This window comes from Balaenoptera acutorostrata, chromosome 16, assembly GCF_949987535.1.
Source record: "Balaenoptera acutorostrata chromosome 16, mBalAcu1.1, whole genome shotgun sequence".
In the NCBI taxonomy this organism is placed as follows: Eukaryota; Metazoa; Chordata; class Mammalia; order Artiodactyla; family Balaenopteridae; genus Balaenoptera; species Balaenoptera acutorostrata.
Window position 1 is genome coordinate 85,157,503 of NC_080079.1, and position 18,372 is coordinate 85,175,874.

The 18,372-nt window shown below is 34.5% G+C and overlaps 1 protein-coding gene across 7 annotated transcripts in view; it reads right to left on the minus strand.

Moving 5' to 3' along the window:
- RTKN2 (rhotekin 2) overlaps positions 1-18,372 on the minus strand; it is a 127,562-nt gene that overhangs the window by 39,580 nt on the left and 69,610 nt on the right. For 3 of the 7 annotated variants that reach the window (XM_057530398.1, XM_057530397.1, XM_057530399.1), the window contains 3 exons: positions 16,698-16,863; positions 12,471-12,578; positions 6,191-11,252 (listed from right to left, as the gene is read on the minus strand). In XM_057530398.1, coding sequence (XP_057386381.1) covers positions 10,717-11,252; positions 12,471-12,578; positions 16,698-16,863 — 810 coding nt within the window. In that variant the 3' untranslated portion in view covers positions 6,191-10,716. Of the gene's footprint in view, positions 1-1,634; positions 1,939-6,189; positions 11,253-12,470; positions 12,579-16,697; positions 16,864-18,372 lie in introns of those variants that run through there. The other 4 variants (XR_450063.2, XM_007170844.2, XR_009005592.1 and 1 more) reach the window with 4 other exon arrangements.

An 18,372-nucleotide genomic window follows, 5' to 3' on the forward strand; every position in this document is an offset into this window, starting at 1 on the left:
GATGGAGGAATCAGGCTCCCAGACTTCAGACTATACTACAAAGCTACAGTAATCAAGACAGTACGGTACTGGCACAAAAAACAGAAATATAGATCAATGGAACAGGATAGAAAGCCCAGAGATAAACCCACGCACCTATGGTCACCTTATTTTTGATAAAGAAGGCGAGAATACACAATGAAGAAAAGACAGCCCCTTCCATAAGTGGTGCTGGGAAAACTGGACAGCTACATGTAAAAGAATGAAATTAGAACACTCCCTAACACCATACACAAAAATAAACTCAAAATGGATTAAAGACCTAAATGTAAAGCCAGACACTATAAAACTGTTAGAGGAAAACATAGGCAGAACACTCTACGACATAAGTCACAGAAAGATCCTTTTTGACCCATCTCCTAGAGAAATGGAAATAAAAACAAAAATAAAAAAATGGGACCTAATGAAACTTAAAAGCTCTTGCACAGCAAAGGAAAGCATAAACAAGACGAAAAGACCACCCTCAGAATGGGAGAAAATATTTGCAAACGAAGCAACGGACAAAGGATTAATCTCCAAAATTTACAAGCAGCGCATGCAGCTCAATATCAAAAAAACAAACAACCCAATCCAAAAATGGGCAAAAGACCTAAATAGACACTTCTCCAAAAAAGAGATACAGATGGCCAACAAACACATGAAAGGATGCTCAACATCACTAATCATTAGAGAAAGGCAAATCAAAACTACAATGAGGTATCACCTCACACCAGTCAGAATGGCCATCATCAAAAATCTACAAACAATAAATGCTGGAGAGGGTGTGGAGAAAAGGGAACCCTCTTGCACTGTTGGTAGGAATGTAAATTGATAGAGCCACTATGGAGAACAGTATGGAGGTTCCTTAAAAAACTAAAAATAGAACTACCATACGATCCAGCAATCCCACTACTGGGCTTATACCCTGAGAAAACCATAATTCAAAAAGAGTCATGTACCACAATGTTCATTGCAGCTCTATTTACAATAGCCAAGACATGGAAGCAACCTAAGTGTCCATCAACAGATGAATGGATAAACAAGATGTGGCACATATATACAATGGACTATTACTCAGCCATAAAAAGAAACGAAATTGAGTTATTTGTAATGAGGTGGGTGGACCTAGAGACTGTTATACAGAGTGAAGTAAGTCAGAAAGAGAAAAACAAATAACGTATGCTAACACATATATATATGGAATCTAAAAAAAAATATGGTTCTGGAGAACCTAAGGGCAGGACAGGAATAAAGACTTAGATGTAGAGAGTGGACTTGAGGACATGGGGAGGGGGAAGGGTAAGCTGGGATGAAGTGAGAGAGTGGCTTGGACATATACACACTACCAAATGTAAAACAGATAGCTAGTGGGAAGCAGCCGCATAGCACAGGGAGATCAGCTCTGTGCTTTGTGACCACCTAGAGGGGTGGGATAGGGAGGATGGGAGGGAGACGCAAGAGGGAGGAGATATGGGGATATATGTATATGTATAGCTGATTCACTTTGTTATAAAGCAGAAACTAACACACCATTGTAAAGCAATTATACTCCAATAAAGATGTTAAAAAATAATAATAAAAAATATTTATTATCTTATTATCAAATTTCTGCAGGTCAAGAATTTAGGAGGTGCTTAGCTGGGTGGTTCTGGCTTGGAATTTCTCCGGAGGCTGCCATCATGCCTCGGTTTGTGGATCCGCTTCTGAGTGCTCATTCGAAAGCTGGTGCTGGTTGTGGGGCAGAGGTCTCAGTTTCTCTCTACATGGATCTCTTCCAGGACTGATGGAGCGTAGTTGCTGGCTTCCCTCAAAGTCAGTGATGCATGACAGGGTGCTTAGGTATAAGCCCTCCTTCATATCCTAGCCTCACAGGTCACACAGCATCACTTCCACCGTCCTCTAGTCACTGGAAGTGAATCCCTAAGCCCAAATTCAAGGGGAGGAGAATTACGTTCTACCTTTGAAGAAGTGTGAACGAATCTGTGGACATATTTTAAGCCACCATGATCCTCCTGCCCCACTGTTCCTTCTGTTCCCTGTGCGGAAGGCCCTTTCCTGTATCTGCAGAGCCCAATCCTACAAGACTTAGCAGCATCCCTGGTCCCTTCCTACCAGATTCAAGCAGCACTCTGAACCTCCGTCGGGGCAATCAAAAGTGTCTCCAGACACTGCCAAATATTCCATGGTGAACACAAATTACTCCTGATTTAGAACCACAGTTTCTAGATGTTAAGTTCTGTGATTCATTTTTTCACCCCAATATTAAAAAGTTTTAATATGTTGATGTAGTCACTACTCTAGGAGAATAAAACTTTATTCTTTCAATCTTTATGTTGCTGAGGACCCTGACTTGTCCTGTCCAACCTTCCTTAGGCCCCCTTCATTCCTCTGGATGATTCTAATAGCCTTTCAATAAAGTCCCCCACCAGTCTTGCTGTTGTTGCTTTTGCTTAAGTTATCACCTGTTGCTTTTTTACCAAAAGGAAATGTAATTAATGAAAACCAACTCATACTTCAAGCCTGGCTCAAATACCCATCCTGCCAGATGTTCCTGGATGGAATTTATCTTTTCCTCCCTTTCATATTTCTATTATAATGCTCTCCACGGCCTGCTAGTAGAGTCAGGTTTACATATACCCAAACCTCCCCTCCCAAATGCCTCCCAGGGCCAGACATGATGCCCAGAATAGTACAGGCTGGATGTAACTGTGAATGAAATCGACTTTCATTGGGGGCTTTAATACAAAGAGATACTCCAAGTGATCACATCACTAGGGAAAAAGAGTTTTCAGGCTAGTCTGGCAAAACTTGCTCTCAATGTTTTTTTGTTATCTCACGTTTATTAGAGGTTGTAGTACAATGAGGAGGTTGATCACTCACTTTGGAATGATGACTGATTACTTTCAAATCCTGTCTCATTCACCATGAGACCTTGGGCAAGTTACTTAACTGTTCTGTGCCTCAAATTGCTCACCTGTAAAGCGGTGGCTATTATAATACTACCTCATGGGGTTTAAAATTAAACAGATCAACTTGGAGCTGCTCTAGCTGATTTAGGAGATTTAGGAGAGGGAGCACCAGAGACTCACTCACTTGGCAGCACCCCCACTGGTTGCAGCCTCTAAGGGCATCACCTCAGGAACCTAGGGCTCTCTAGATTAGCTTGAGACAAACACCAACAGCCATTTCAGTGGTTCTACTGATAATGAAGTTGAACTGGTAAATAATAGCTTACCCAAGGCAAGATGGCTAGTTAATTGTAAACCAGTGACTAGAATCCAATTCTCCCAATTCATAAGCTGTGTGCTCTTTCCACTAACTCTGCCAACTCTAGTCCTGTTGTCAACTACTCCTACTTAGTTTAACTTATTTTTTTGAACTGGCATTAAGGTCCTGCCTGTGGTCCAACATACCCTACCTTTCCCCTACTGCCACTTTTACTTCAGCCATGCTAATCTGCTGGTTGATTCTTAACAACAGGCTAACTGCCTATCCAATCCATTCCTTTCCACAAACTTCCATGACAACTAATCTCCCTTAAATTTGAATGGTATAAAATTAAACTCCTCCAGGAGCCTGTTGGATAAATTGACTTCTATTCCACTTATTTCCCCTAGATTTGAAAAATCTGCCTATTATGACTTGTTCTCACAGCAAAGATATTCATAGTATATAACTTTGCACTGCTTAATTCATCATTTTAGTAGTAAAAAGATACAAGGCCTTTTGCACTTGTCGAAAAATTGCTGTGTAAAAGTTCTCATACCCCTCACGGATCTCTCATAGCACTTAAAATCAGATGCTTAATTGTGTTACACTGACTGTTCTTTTATATTGCCCACTGTTATTTTATGTATTATTTAATCTTTTCAACTAATTTTTTAAGTTCACTGATGGTAGGTATGGATTGTTTTAAATGTCTGTATACAGATATATTTATGTTATATACACAGGAGGCAAGTTTAAGCAGTAATCTATATCGATATTCTCTAATACAGTTGATCCCACCAACAACAATGTGAACTTCTCCGGAATAAGTATTCTTCTTAATCTTATAAACTCCAAGAGTGCATAACATAGGGTTCTTATATTAGGACAGTGAGTATATGGACATATTTTAGGTATCTCTTAAATTCTTACGTACTGTAATTCCAGCATGTTCTCATCAAGCAAAAAATAAAAATGGGACAAGGGTTATAATTTCTTTTAAGAATATATATGTATGTATATACACATATCACACACATATATATCAGCTGTATCTTTTCATTCCTTTCTTTCTACATTTGTTTCACTCTACATGTAAGGTCGTAAAAACAACTGAAGGCCCTGGGCTATGTGTTACATGCATTATCTTACTGAGTAATCACAACTATCCTATGAGGTAAGTACTATTTCTAGCTTAAAGATTAAAACAAAAAACAAAAAAAAACCCCCAAACTTAGATGAGGTTAAAAAAAACCCAGCCCCATCACACAGCTAGGTCATGGCAGAGCTAGAATTTAATCAAGGTCTAATTCCAGAAATCACACTCTTAACTACCATGCAGTGTGACCCAGGGCAAGTCTCCTACATTACATTTGTTTAGTGGGGTTACTAGGAGGACTATTTTAAGGATTAAATGAGTTAATTCATGTGCTTAGCACAATACCTTACACATAATAAAAACACAATAATCCTCCCTCATTACTATTATGACAGGGTTAAAAGTCAAATAAGACAGGCTCCCTACCCTTGAAAAATCTAACTTGCGGTAGGTGGCAGAATTTTTAAATGGCCCCCAAGATTTCCTGCCCTATGAATATGATATCATGCCTACGACTATGTTACATTATAGTCAAAAGAGATTTTTCCAGATGTAATTAAGGTTACTAATCAGTGGACCTTGAATTAATCAAAAGGGAGATTATCCTGGTGGGCTACATCTAATCACATGAGCCCTTAAAAGGCAGTTTTCTCCAGTTGATTGTGGATAGGAAAGTCAGACAGATTCAAATCCTCCTTAAGGAGAATTTGGATGTGTCAGGTTTAATGAGCTGTTGCTGGCTTTGAAGATTGAGGGGGCCACGTACAAGGACTGGAGGGTGGTCTCTAGGAGAGTGACCCTTGGCCAATCAACAAGCATGAGAAACTGAATTTTGCTGACAACCTAAAAAAGACTGGAAGCGGATTTTCCCAGAGCCTCCAGATTAGAGCCTAGCCTGGCTGACACCATGATATAAGCCTTGTGGGATCCTAAGCAGAGAACCCATTGAAGCCCATCCAGACTTCTATTCCAAAGAAATGTGAGATAATGAAAGGGTGTTGTTCTAAGTTGATGGTAATTTGTTATGTAGGAGCAACAAATTCATAAAATTAATACATAGGGGAATACAGAAATACAAACAAGGACTTAGGCTATAAATAGAGGTACGTATAAAGCACGAGGAAGGAGTATAACTCCACCTAGATGGGGAGGTTGAGGAGGGTACAAAGTCTTTGTGAATTTAGTGGTGCTACCATTTTGAAGAATGAATAAAATTTGCTGACTGTGGGTTGAGAGGAGAATGCATGAAGAAGAGGAGCAGAAAAGATATTCTAGGCAAAGAGAGGACAGCATAAGAAATGAAGAGCAAGTAGAAACAGCACAGATTGTTGAGGCAATGTCCAAAAGATGAGAGCACAAGAGGAAAGTGCCTAGAAGGGAATGGCAGTCGAAGCTGGGTTGTGATGTTTCCTGTAAACTGTGGAAAGCGGTTTGGACTTTGACTCTGCTAGCACTGGCAGCACATTTTAAAAGAATCTTTTAAAATTAATTGAAAATATCTGGATTGAAGATTTGACAGGGTACATGTATGTATATGTATGTATATACTTCTACTTTTATATGTAATAAATATAAAACATATGTTTTAATACTTAAGGTGAATAGATGGATAACTCTTGATACTTTTTCTCCCCTTTAAGGTAAAATTAAAATTGCTGCAACTAATTAAGTTGAAAATATGTTTTCAGTTGGCTAAATTCAATAAAAATATATCCATTCACACAAAAAAAATTTGTCTTCTTTTGAGTAAACAAAAATATATCTTGATACAACACTCAGAAAAGTATTCATTTTCAGCAAAATGATCTACTTTGATATCTTGCAACATGTTTATGATACAGCATAATTATGTATATATAAGATCTTTTCAATCTATCTTTCCTTTAGTAGTTACATTAAGAGATTACCACATCTCTCAAAGCAAATTGCTGCAATTTAAAACACAATTTTAGCAAGATTTGGAATGACTTTGCCTATCAAACATGCCAGGATTGGTATTTTTTCCTATCTTGAGATAAATAAAAATGTTAATATTTCTTTAATAGTTAAATTTATGTTATTTGAACCTTAAGGTATTTTGCTTATCTGAGCACACTGATTAGCAGTCCTCTCTCCTTAGAGAAAGGGACGTTTCTTCTAAAAAGGAATGTTAAATATTTCTGGTCACACTACAGATTTAGAAGTAAAATGCTGAAATAATATATTTGAGCCAGGATTGCTCATTTCTCTCCCTCTTCCCTGAGGTGCTCCATGGGAATAAATTAAGTACTGAGGGAGGTGCATTAAAATGAGTCTCCTTGTGGCTAACAGCAGCTGAGTATCCTAGGTCCCTAATTTATTATCAGAGTAACTTAAGCTCTGGGGAAATTATGCACCACTAACCTAAAAACTAAGGTTACATCAATGGATTTTCAGAAGAGTACAGTGTAAGAGGATTATATACAACATTGTAATAAATGTAAGTTATACCAAGGCTATTGAATATTAGTCTTACAATAATTAGCACCAGCTGTTGGGTAGTATGTCTTTCTCTGTTTAACCTGATTTCACAACACTGTTTACGTCTATCAGTCTATAGCCCAGAGGGGGTACCTAAAGGAAAAATCTAGAAAATGTTTTCATGAATCACTTCTTCTAAAATATAGAAGTTTTAATCACATGACCTTGGCTTCCTTATCAAGCTCTAATACTTAAAAAAATATATATATGTATCCATGATATAATACTTTTTAATCCAGAAGCTTGACCCGCATTTAATTAAAAAATAAAAATTATAAACAATGCCAATGATACAAGTATGTCATAGAAAATAACATACCTGACCATATTTTCAACTGAAATCTCGTCTCTTAAAAAATTCAAAGGTAACACTTTTCTAGTATTAACTTAGAATATGCATGATACAGAATAAACCATTTTCATTATAACTATTATTAGCAATGAAGCAGTTACACATAAACATGTAAACATTTACAAATAGTAATGTCTTTGAAATGTAAATGCAAAAAGTCAACTCTATCTACATTGTAGTTTAAGACTAATAGAACACCACAGACAACTATGAGAATATAAATGGTCATCAGTTAAAGTTTAATTACTGTTCAATAATTCACTCTTTAAAAAGACAATAAGTTTTGATAAATTCTAACCACAGGTACAGATATTTTTCCTGCCAAAGCACTTCTCTTGCTCATGGTGCAGCATTCTATCTCTATCTAGTACGGTTGTTCCTCGTTCAAGGTAACACAGGTGATTACATTCAAATGGCATTTAACATAAACTACACCAAACTGCCCTATAATTTCATTTTGTACTGAATTAATAAACTTCTCAGTAGGTGGCTGAGGGGCTGAACATAAGCCTAAAGAAATACTTGACTGCTTAACCTACCTTACATGAATTGTCTCTAAATCAAGGCAGCTTCCATTTTAATAAACAGTAGCTGGTAAAATACATTTAGTAGGAACCTAAAGGGTAAAGATAAGGCATTTATAATAAATGGATTTAGTTTTCCCACATACATGCACGTCCATTTAAAAGAAGTCAGGGGGCCACTGCAGACAGTTAGGGAGGATTTAACAAAACTAACCAAGAGTTGGCATGCCTGATATTTTTAAAGACTGTTTACCTTAGGAGGTGTGCATTTATAATAACAAAATGCTTTCTCTGTCCTTGCAAGATGTTTAAATAAAAAGCTCACTACTTTGTAGCAATTAAAATACTATCTTAATGATGTTTTAAGTAATTTATATCCCAGAGCTTGAAATGTAATTTTCTAAGATATTATTATCAGATCATCTGAATTATAATAAAATACCTATTCTTTCTATTATGTATCTCCAATTATAACATTATTATCAAGATCTGACAGCTAACTCCTTGTTTCAAGTTTATAGTCTTCATATATCAAGAAACAAATGAAAAGGACAAACAAGGAATGTAAAAAGCCAGCTCATAAAAAGCTGAAATGTTTTTATTACATGGTATATTTTTCTCTGTCATAAACTTCCGGTTTAGGAAATGAGAAAACAAATCGTTCTTTTGACGAACTCCTTGACAAAGTGTTTAACTCAGTATTTTTAGATTTTTGTTTAACTGTGGAAGGAAGAAAGGAAGGGAGAGAGGGAGGGAGGGAAGGAGGGAAGGATCCTTAACTTTTTATTATACCTTTCGCGGGGAGTGGAGAGTGGGGAGAACTAACATCTAATGAGTACCGTGTCGAAAGAAGTACAGCTGAAGACTACAGTCAGATTTTAAAGGCTTTGTAACATACAGTAAGATGGGACCCCAGAAACAGCCTAAATAATTTTGGGGGGAGGTGGTCCTTGGTCAGGCTTCGCCTAAATGTTTCTAGGAAGATGGGCTTCAGGCTTGTTTCAAAGTGCCCACTAAGGGCACAACTGCTAGGTAATTTCTCTAAGAACAAATTCTGTTTCCTGTACAACTTAAATCCTTCTTGATCTAATACGCATAAGGAGAAATGACAAGAATATAATTTGGAAGTTTTAACACTGGTTTGTTCTAAGGAAGGCTTTAACTAAAAAAAACAAAAAAACAAAACAAGAATGCTTAGATGCCAGTTTCAGAAACAATTTTTCCTGCAGCATCTTCTAGCTCAATAATTTAGTGGCAATGACAGTCAAAATGCTGTCAAAAACAGCAGTGAGGTTTACAAAATAAACAAAAATAATATCCATTAGATTTTTAATGTCATTTACTGAATTGGCAATCACAACTGAGATTTACGAGAGCCTTCTAGTTAGAAAAAACAAATTAATCCTACCTTTTTAGGTTTTCATACACTTGATTGTCTCTAAATTCTATCAGGCAAGCATATAGGATTTCCTTCTCGTCAAATGCTATGTCTATCCTGGTGTCGCCAGCCACAAGAGACCTTTTGTATCATTACTCCCTTGAGTCCCAATTCTTACTAGGAGTCCTGGGTAAACACAAAAGTAACCTGGCAGTTACATCATTCTACATAAATGAAAAAAGACTCTGCTATCTAAAAATAATGAAAGGCTCCATTTAAATTAATGTTATTTTTTGTCAAGTGTTCATTTTACTTTGAAATAATGTAGTTCTGATCCAAATAGAGTTCTTACAAGCTTTAAAAAGATCTCTAGAGATTATACACAGGGCAGTAATTTAATTCTTATATTTTCATTTGTTGCAATGACATTTAGGGTTCAGTGTGATTTGAGATTTTTAGTGCTGTTGCTGACACCTTATGGAAACTGCTTTATTTTACTTGGAAATTCTGATTAGATTTTTTAAATTGTCTAGCTGTTGTTTATAAGAAGCATAATTATTAAGAAAATGGATTTTTTTGTTCCTTTGAGGTATTCATTCTGTTGCTATTTATTCATCACTTGATTTCATAATCTTGTTTGTGTCACTATGATTAGTTGCTATGGAAATTACCTCCTATGGAAATGATTCCAATGTCATTATTGTAAGAGTATGACTTTTAATGACAAATATCAGTAGCAGACATGAACCCTTACAAGAAAAAGGAAATCTAATTAAAATCTTTTAGATGGATTAATTCTGAAAATTATTATCATGGCCAACTTTTCTGATATTTTGAATCAGCCATCTGCTTTTTATATAAGTACTGAATGAATCTTAAGGTGTTAATCAGCTACTCACTTCCCCAAATGCCAATGTCACAATAGAAATTAGTACCATGCATAGAAAAGTGGAAGTAAAGTACATTTCATCTACCTGTTCCTTAAACTAAAAAATGTTTTGCTTTACTTATGAGAGTTAATGTCAACAGGATTTCAGGGCTCATCAAGGAAACAACTTTGAACAGCACATTACATATTCCCTTTAAAAATGAAGAATTTAATATTCCAAAATTTATCTCAGGAATCTGAAAGGTCACTGAGTTAACTAGTGAGTTAAACAATAGATGAGAGCCAGTGGACCATTAGATGAGAATTCCAGAATGCTAAGAAGAAATTTTCTTGGGTGGATTCTATAATTTGTGGTTTGAATAAAACCTTTGAAACATTCCACTAGTATTAAAATCCTCACAATGAGAATATGGCTCTTATTTAACACATTTTAAATTACTAGACAATCCCTCCCCAAAGAAATTTTAATGCTTTCTTCTGCCTAGTGCTTGTTCACTGCCTGGTACTAACTTAGGAATAAATTAACCCTTCCAACAATTGGGATATTGTCTAGAAACTGCCTCCTGCACTCTGCTAGAGAAATCCATTTCTTCATTATAAAACATTTTTTACACCTAATAGCTTATTAATTATTGATGTAAATCACTGTCATATTTACCTACATAATTACATATTACTACATCTATAGTGCTTCTGAATTAAGCCTCACAGTTACAGATTTTGTTAAATGTCTTAGACATTAAGGGTTTTCTACACGTGTGCCTGCAACCATGATCTAGGGTCCAAAATGTCTTTGATAGATTTCTGCCGTGGAGCTGGCACTGGCTTGGCTTCAAAATTGGTTTTAGTGTCTGTGTGCTCACCATCAGTTAAACTATTTTTCCTGGCAGGAAGAAGTTTTCGAGGAGCAGCCATTGGTTTCTGTAAGTGATGCATTAGGGTTGATAATTTGGTATCCAAAGGCGAGGTCTGAGATACACTTGTTTTTTCCCAGTTGTCCTTAACCAATTGATCCGTGTTGCTCTGTGTTTTTAAGCTGAATGCAGCTTTACCAGAAGGAGGAAGGGGAGCTCGTCTCTTTTTCCCTTTCCCATCATGTAACTGCTTGCTTGCAGGAGATAATACCTTTTTCTTGATGACAACTTGGTGATTACCATCAAAGAGTGCGGCCCAAGGAGGTGGTGAGGATTCTTCATGCTGACCAATAAGGAACTCTCCATTTGTCTGTTCAATTTTTTTTTGTATTATATCAGTTAAACTTTCAAGTTTTATAGGTGAATCAATGCCTGTAATAATTTTAAGAAAAAAATACATGGAAAAAAATTCAAAAGCAGTACATGCTTTGCCCAAGAAAGTTATTACAACATGTTACCTAAAATAGTTATCAAAAACAGACTAGGATAAGCAAGTGTTTTTTTTTTTTAATGTGTTTACTTGTAAAACTAATGGAACCAAAAAATAAGTAGATCATGTACTGTGCACTGCACACGCACACACACACTTAAAGATATTCCTAAACAAATGTGTAAAATCCAGCTTTCAAAGGAGTGGAGCTACATCAGAATTTTTTTGAATTCTACAGGTTAAGTATTTCTAAAATATCTTTTGTTGGATTTAAAATCTATTCTGACTTCTAGGTAAGAGTGGATTCCCTTTTATAAAACCCTGATATGTAAACTGGGAAAATGTAACTGGATTAGTATTCTTTCAAGTAGACCAGCAGTCTCTGTAATAGGGGAAAAATCCAAAACAAAAAACCCATGGAAACAGAGTGAAGCCCTAATACCACTTTGGTTATCATCCTTGGGAAAAACAGAACACAGATAAACATCTATTACATGATATATTCAAATGTGTGAACTCAAATGTTTCATTTTAAATCCAACATTTTAAGGTATATGTAAGTGCAGGGACACTGGTGGAAAAATACACTAGAATTTAGCTCTGACTTGTGCTTGTTCACAACACTATTCACTGAGGCAATCCCACAAAGACAAATACCCTTCAAAGTGTGGGAAAATGGAATATTAATGAGTCTAGAAATTTTAAATTTTCCAAAGTATTAAACTTAACCAATTTTTTGGCCTGAGATGAAAGGGTCCATTTATTAATATTCATTTATCAACGCTACTTTAAAACAAATTTAATAAAATATGGAAAAAATTACTGAACATAATTATATTTTAGAATCTCAAGTTTACATTTCAGAATTTTCATCAGCTACTCAGCTAATATTTATTTTCGGTGCACCCTTATTCATTTTGAAGCCTTAACATTTTTGTTTGATCTTAAGCATTCAAACTATGAAAAATGTGTATTCATTAATTTTGTATTAATTCATCTATTAAACATGAGTTCCTTAGACTATAATCATAGTCTTTTTTCATTCATTTTGACTGTGCCCTGAAAATTTTAGCATTTTAATGTCAACAGAATAAGCTGCTTGAGTAAGGACAACGTTGTTTTTGTTACCCTGCAGCTTAGAAAAGACAAACCCCACTTACTCATATCATGGTAGACTGAGGTTGCCTCTTTTGTCAAGAACAAAGGTGGTTTCCGTGGTGACATACTCTCAATTTTCATAAGTTCTTCACAACAATGCTTCCATTGGCCTAAGAAAGACAGAAAAAGGCAGGCTAGTTTAAAACATAAATGTGAAGATGTATATTTAATTTTCAACAGATATTAACACATTTTTTGCTTTGAAAAGTAAGTGAATTTATAAAGCATTATCTTAAAGAAGCTATAAAATCCTAGTACTTCCCATAATTTCAAAGTCTAAGTCTAGGCATAAAAGTACTCTATTTTAAATATAAATCTCTATGAACAGATATTAAGCTAAGATCTGTAGGCTATTAAATACTATACTACTTCACTAGATGGTCAATAACTAAAATCTCTGTTTACCGCAAGGTTTGTATAAATTCTCTCATTTTAAACATTAAATAAAAACATCCAGTATTTAAGACAGTTGAAAGGTAAAAATTAACTGAAATATAGTTACCTAGAAGGAAGTAGAAAAAAACATAAGGAGTAGTGGTTCTCAAAAATGATTTTAACTTTGAAAATTTTAATTAAGAAATAAGAATTGCTTATATAAAAATGATCTCTTAAGATGATTATCATGCCCTTTCAAAAATCACGAAACTAGAAAAATGCTGTATTTTCATTTCAGTTAGGGTATGTAAAAACCTGTTACTATAAAGACAGATCACTCAAAATTCTAACTGGATCTAATCTGTTTTAGGAAGGACACTTTAAGTAAAGCCATTAGGCATTCAGAATAATAATAAAAATACTCTTGAATAAGTTGTTTCAATTATTAAGTTAAAATTTAAAAGTGTGGACAACATTAATTTTTCTTGTAATTATGTTTTACTATGTTCATCTCAAAATAAAATTCTCAGATTTATTTCTCCTGAGTGGGTGTAAAAAAAATTTAACCTTTCTGTCTTTATTGTGGACCTGCACGCTGGGTAACAGCTGTGCTATAAACTATGAGTCTATATATTCATTATAAAAGTAAGTTATGGAGGTTTACCATTCTTATATTCTATCTTACATTAGCAGAAAAGTAAATGTAATATACACGTGCCTTTTAATACTGATTTATGATCTATATTTCTCTCTTATTAATTCTCAACCTCCATATTCAATATCCAACTTATTTTCCATGGCTTAAAAATTAAAGACACTTCATGTTTAGTCAAATTATCTATTTTTGTTGTTTTAAGTCTAATTTACTGTCATGTTAATAAGGTAATACCTGCATAAATTTAAAATCCACCACCTAATAGTTAAGAAACATAAAAAAAACCTTTCACTATGCTTAGAAACATAAAAAATAGTTAAGAAACATGAAAAAAAAACTTTCAGTATGTTTTATTACAATGCTAAGTATAGAATATGGTGAAAATTTCAAAATAACTCACATAGCAATTTATAAAGGGAATAAAATCTTGAGTTTGAGGCTTCAAAGGTTGTTCTGTAGAATTTAAATCTAGTAGGATCTGAGATCTGATAACTTATTCCTCCTTTCTACTTTTTTAGATGAATATGTAAAAGCCAGCCTTTCCTTCTTGGGGGCAGGAAAAAAAGGCCTTATCTACTGGGAAAGTAATGAAACACTAAACCAGCAAACAATTCTCTGTCAAACCTTAGACAAGTTATATAGTGCAGTATTTTTTTCTATATTGATAGATGAAAGCTTTTCATTGTTAAACTGATAGCAGAATACTAATCATGTTGAAAACTGGAATATAAAGCCACATTATCCCATGTATTACAGAGTCATGGGTATAAATGTGGTATGTTCACTGGTCAAGATGTTACAATTAAGCATTTATTTTACCAGTAAATAAATTTTACCATGCACAGGTAAATGTAATACTAATATGCTAACATAAAAATAAAGGCCCAATATGAAATATTAAATGGATACATTTTGTTCACATAAAATCTGTATATTGAAGATGTTTCCCACCATATTTATTGTTACAATGTTCCCAGTCAAGTTAAGCTGCTTATTTAACTCAGTATTTATATTATTAAATATTTGAAAAAAATTTATCTTTGACTCACCATTCCTAGCTCTACCCTATTTGATCGTCCAAAGCAAGTGTCATTCCTCTTTTACATGTTTGTTAGCTCTCAAATATTAAAAATTAGCTATTCCCTCCCCCTTGCCTCCCAACCCTCACTCCTTAGGCTGTTCTTTCACAGGCTAAACACACCGAGTTCCATTAGTGTTTTCTCATGATTTCCAATTATCTCACCCTCATGATTTTATACTCTTAAGCTAAGTCAAGTAATTGAAATTTGTTCTAAGTATTAAATTACTGTTACTTTATTCTGCCCTGGATATCTATCCTCTTTGTTCTACAGATCATATTTCACCTCAGATCACAAGAGGCTACACTTATCACTAGGAGGGTAAAAATTTTAAAGTACAAGTCAATCTTCAGGATAGTATAAACCCTTCCATCTTTGCTTCATACCTTCATATCTTACACAATGAATTCTAAACAGCAAATGTAATAGAACTTATACTTTAAAAATTAGATAGATTGGCAGATTTTATCCCCAAAGCATTAAATACTAAAAAAGTAGCCAGACCTGAGAAACTAGTCGTCATTACTTTCTTATTACTTTGACAGTATAAAAATGTCATGAGCTTCTTATCCCTCTAAGTCCCTCTTTTAGCATGATAATTTTACATAATTTGGGGAATGAAAACATGAGATCATCTAATAGTAGTTGATATCCAGACTATAATATTCTGGCATTTTTACCTTCCTTTACTCCTCCTTCCTGTTTTTGTCTACATAAAAATTATAAAATGCCAGAATCATTTCTAAAAGTAACACAGTCTTTTATAAGACAGACTCTCTAAATCAGAGCATTTAGGAAAGCAGTTAAAATTTTAGCTGTGATCAGCAAATGAAAGGAAGTTGTTGTCTTTTAAGTTACACACCTAAGATCAGCTGAAATTTTAAAATAAAGAAATGTAGCTCATGCTAATAAGCCTGGAACAAATATTTAAATATCTACTGAGTGCCAAAGGATAGTACTTAAGGAAAACAAGTTCTAAAGAATCCAAGAAAGCCATGGAGGGAGTCCTCTGGTTCCCTGCAATAAACCTGTAACCTTTTCAGGCCTCAATTTTCTCATCTTTAGAGCAGTGGGAAAAAACTTCTACCTCACTGGGTTGTTATGAAAAATAAATGAAGCCATATGGTATGTGGAAGGTAATCAATAAATTTAGATCCCTTTTCTTCCCCCTCCTCAACCATCAGTGTAATAACTGACCAGGCCATGGATCAGAGAAGACTTATAAAAATTAATCTGAGGACTGCAGATATTAACTGTTCTTAGAGTTCTCGGTAACAGCTCCTAAAATGTCCTAAAATATCTCCAGGATTATTTCTAGGAGTTGCAGAAATAACTTTCTATTGTTTGGAAATGGCTCTACTTTTCAGTTCTGTAGAAAAGTATTCTAAAGACATAAAATTCTGATTGAATCTACAGTAGGCTTAGTTTGCTTAGAAACAGCCATTATCAATAGTCTACATCTTCAATATACAATTTCAATATTTTCCTGTTGATAAAATTCCTCCTTAAATTGAGAATATTAGAACTTCACATATTTTACATACTAGGACTCTATTACGTTACTATCACATTGTTTTTATAATCCATGCCATTGAACTGTATTATTGAAACTGAAAAACCATATGTGCAGTTAAAAAAAAAAACTCTTTGGATGATGTCCAAAATGATATAATAATGAATTGAGAGTTAACAGAAGCCTACATAAAAATGAATCTCCTTTTGAACATTTCAATATTTTATGATCATCACTACCCTAGAAAAGTTTTTTACTCCTCATGTAGCTTACTATCCCTTTGATCAAACACACTGCCTTAAGTAGTTTGACCGAATATTTTGAAAAAATGTGGTCTAGTTGTTTTAGGGACCAGAAGAACTTTAAAGTAACAGGTAAGTATACTAGGAATTCAAAGGTATACTATACTATAATCAGTCATGCACTGGGGAAAGATGGAGAGAAAAAAGCATCAATGCGTTGATGATATACCACCATTTTATTCAAGAGCATAACAAATTCTTGATACAAACTATACAATTATAATATAATCTTAATATTTAGATTGCTATGTACGTCCTTTCATGCTACATGAATATACTACTAGAAAATCCAAACGTCAACTTACTAAGATCAAAGAGATGCTGCCAGAAGGCTTCCATCCACTTCTGAAGATCTTCTCTGTTGTCAGCTGCAAAAATATGAGTTGTAGGCTGTCCAGCAACAGGGTTGATGACAGAGAAATTATGGATTCTTTTCTTTTTATCCTTATCCATTGCCCGAATTCTGGTTTCCTAAATATTAAGACAAAACTGTTGTTTTACAAGAGACTATTTCTGTAATGATCGAATAAATATTTTATTGCTTAGCTACCATATTTATACCAGATGCAATTACCATCTTATTGCTGATCGTCTGAAATTTAAAATATGTAATTTTGAGAATTTTCAATATTCAAGCTCATATCTAGAAGTTATTTTAAAAATGCTTGATATTAAAAATACTGAGTAATATTTCAAAGTATACTACACTTATGTTAAATTACATGAGATTAAAACATAATCTCTGTGTTGATCTCTTAGTTTAAGTAGGAGTTTGCTGTCTTTTATATACGTCTTAAAATTTGCAATAAAACAAGTACAGCATGTTATAACTCTTGAGTTATGTTAACTATTTTCAACAGTAATAAAATAGAAGAATCAGTAAAGTATGTTTCTTATTCTAATACTCATGCATAGTATACAGTGTTATCAGTTAAAGCAGTAAGACCATAACTTAATGTTTACTACAGCAAACAGTTAGGCTTTCATCATTAACACTTATTTCATATGTAACATTCATTTACAAAGCTCATAGGTAAAGATCCATAAAGTAATATAACCTTTATAATGGTAAAAATTATTTTTTAAAATGATGAATGCAACATTTTACAACAAAGGCAATGGTTTCATACACGTTGATAGTCTAAACCTTTTTTTCTGAGTGGCACTCGTTATGACATTGTGTGATCCTTCTTGTGTCTATGTGCAAAAGAGACTATTCCCAAGTCACACACAGGCACTGCTAAGTCACATGATAAGCGAGCAACTACATGTAGTTTCCAAGGAATCGTGGAAAAGAAAGTCTGGAATAGACCTATCTATTAAGCAAAGATAGTGATTTGGCTGCCTGGATAATGACTGACATGACATTTTCTACAGCAATGCTGTTCGTTAGAAATATAATGTGAACCATGTAAGTAACTTAAGATTTTCTAGTAACCACATTAAAAAAGGTAAAATGAAACTGGTGAAAATAGTTATGTAATAATTAATTAATATATTATTTTAAAATAATGTTTGTTTTTTTAAAAAATTTATTTATTTTTGTATGCGTTGGGTCTTCGTTTCTGTGCGAGGGCTTTCTCTAGTTGCGGCGAGCGGGGGCCACTCTTCATCGCGGTGCGCGGGCCTCTCACTATCGCGGCCTCTCTTGTTGCGGAGCACAGGCTCCAGACATGCAGGCTCAGTAGTTGTGGCTCACGGGCCTAGTTGCTCCGCAGCATGTGGGATCTTCCCAGACCAGGGCTTGAACCCGTGTCCCCTGCATTGGCAGACAGATTCTCAACCACTGCGCCACCAGGAAGCCCAATAATGTATTTTTTGTAACCCATATATATTCAAAGTATTATTTTAACATGTAATTGATAAGAAAAATTTGAGATATTTTACATTCTTTTTTCACACTACGCCACCAAAATCCAGTCTGTATTTTATACTTACAACATATCTCAACTTGGTGCCAACTTAGGCACATCCTAAGTG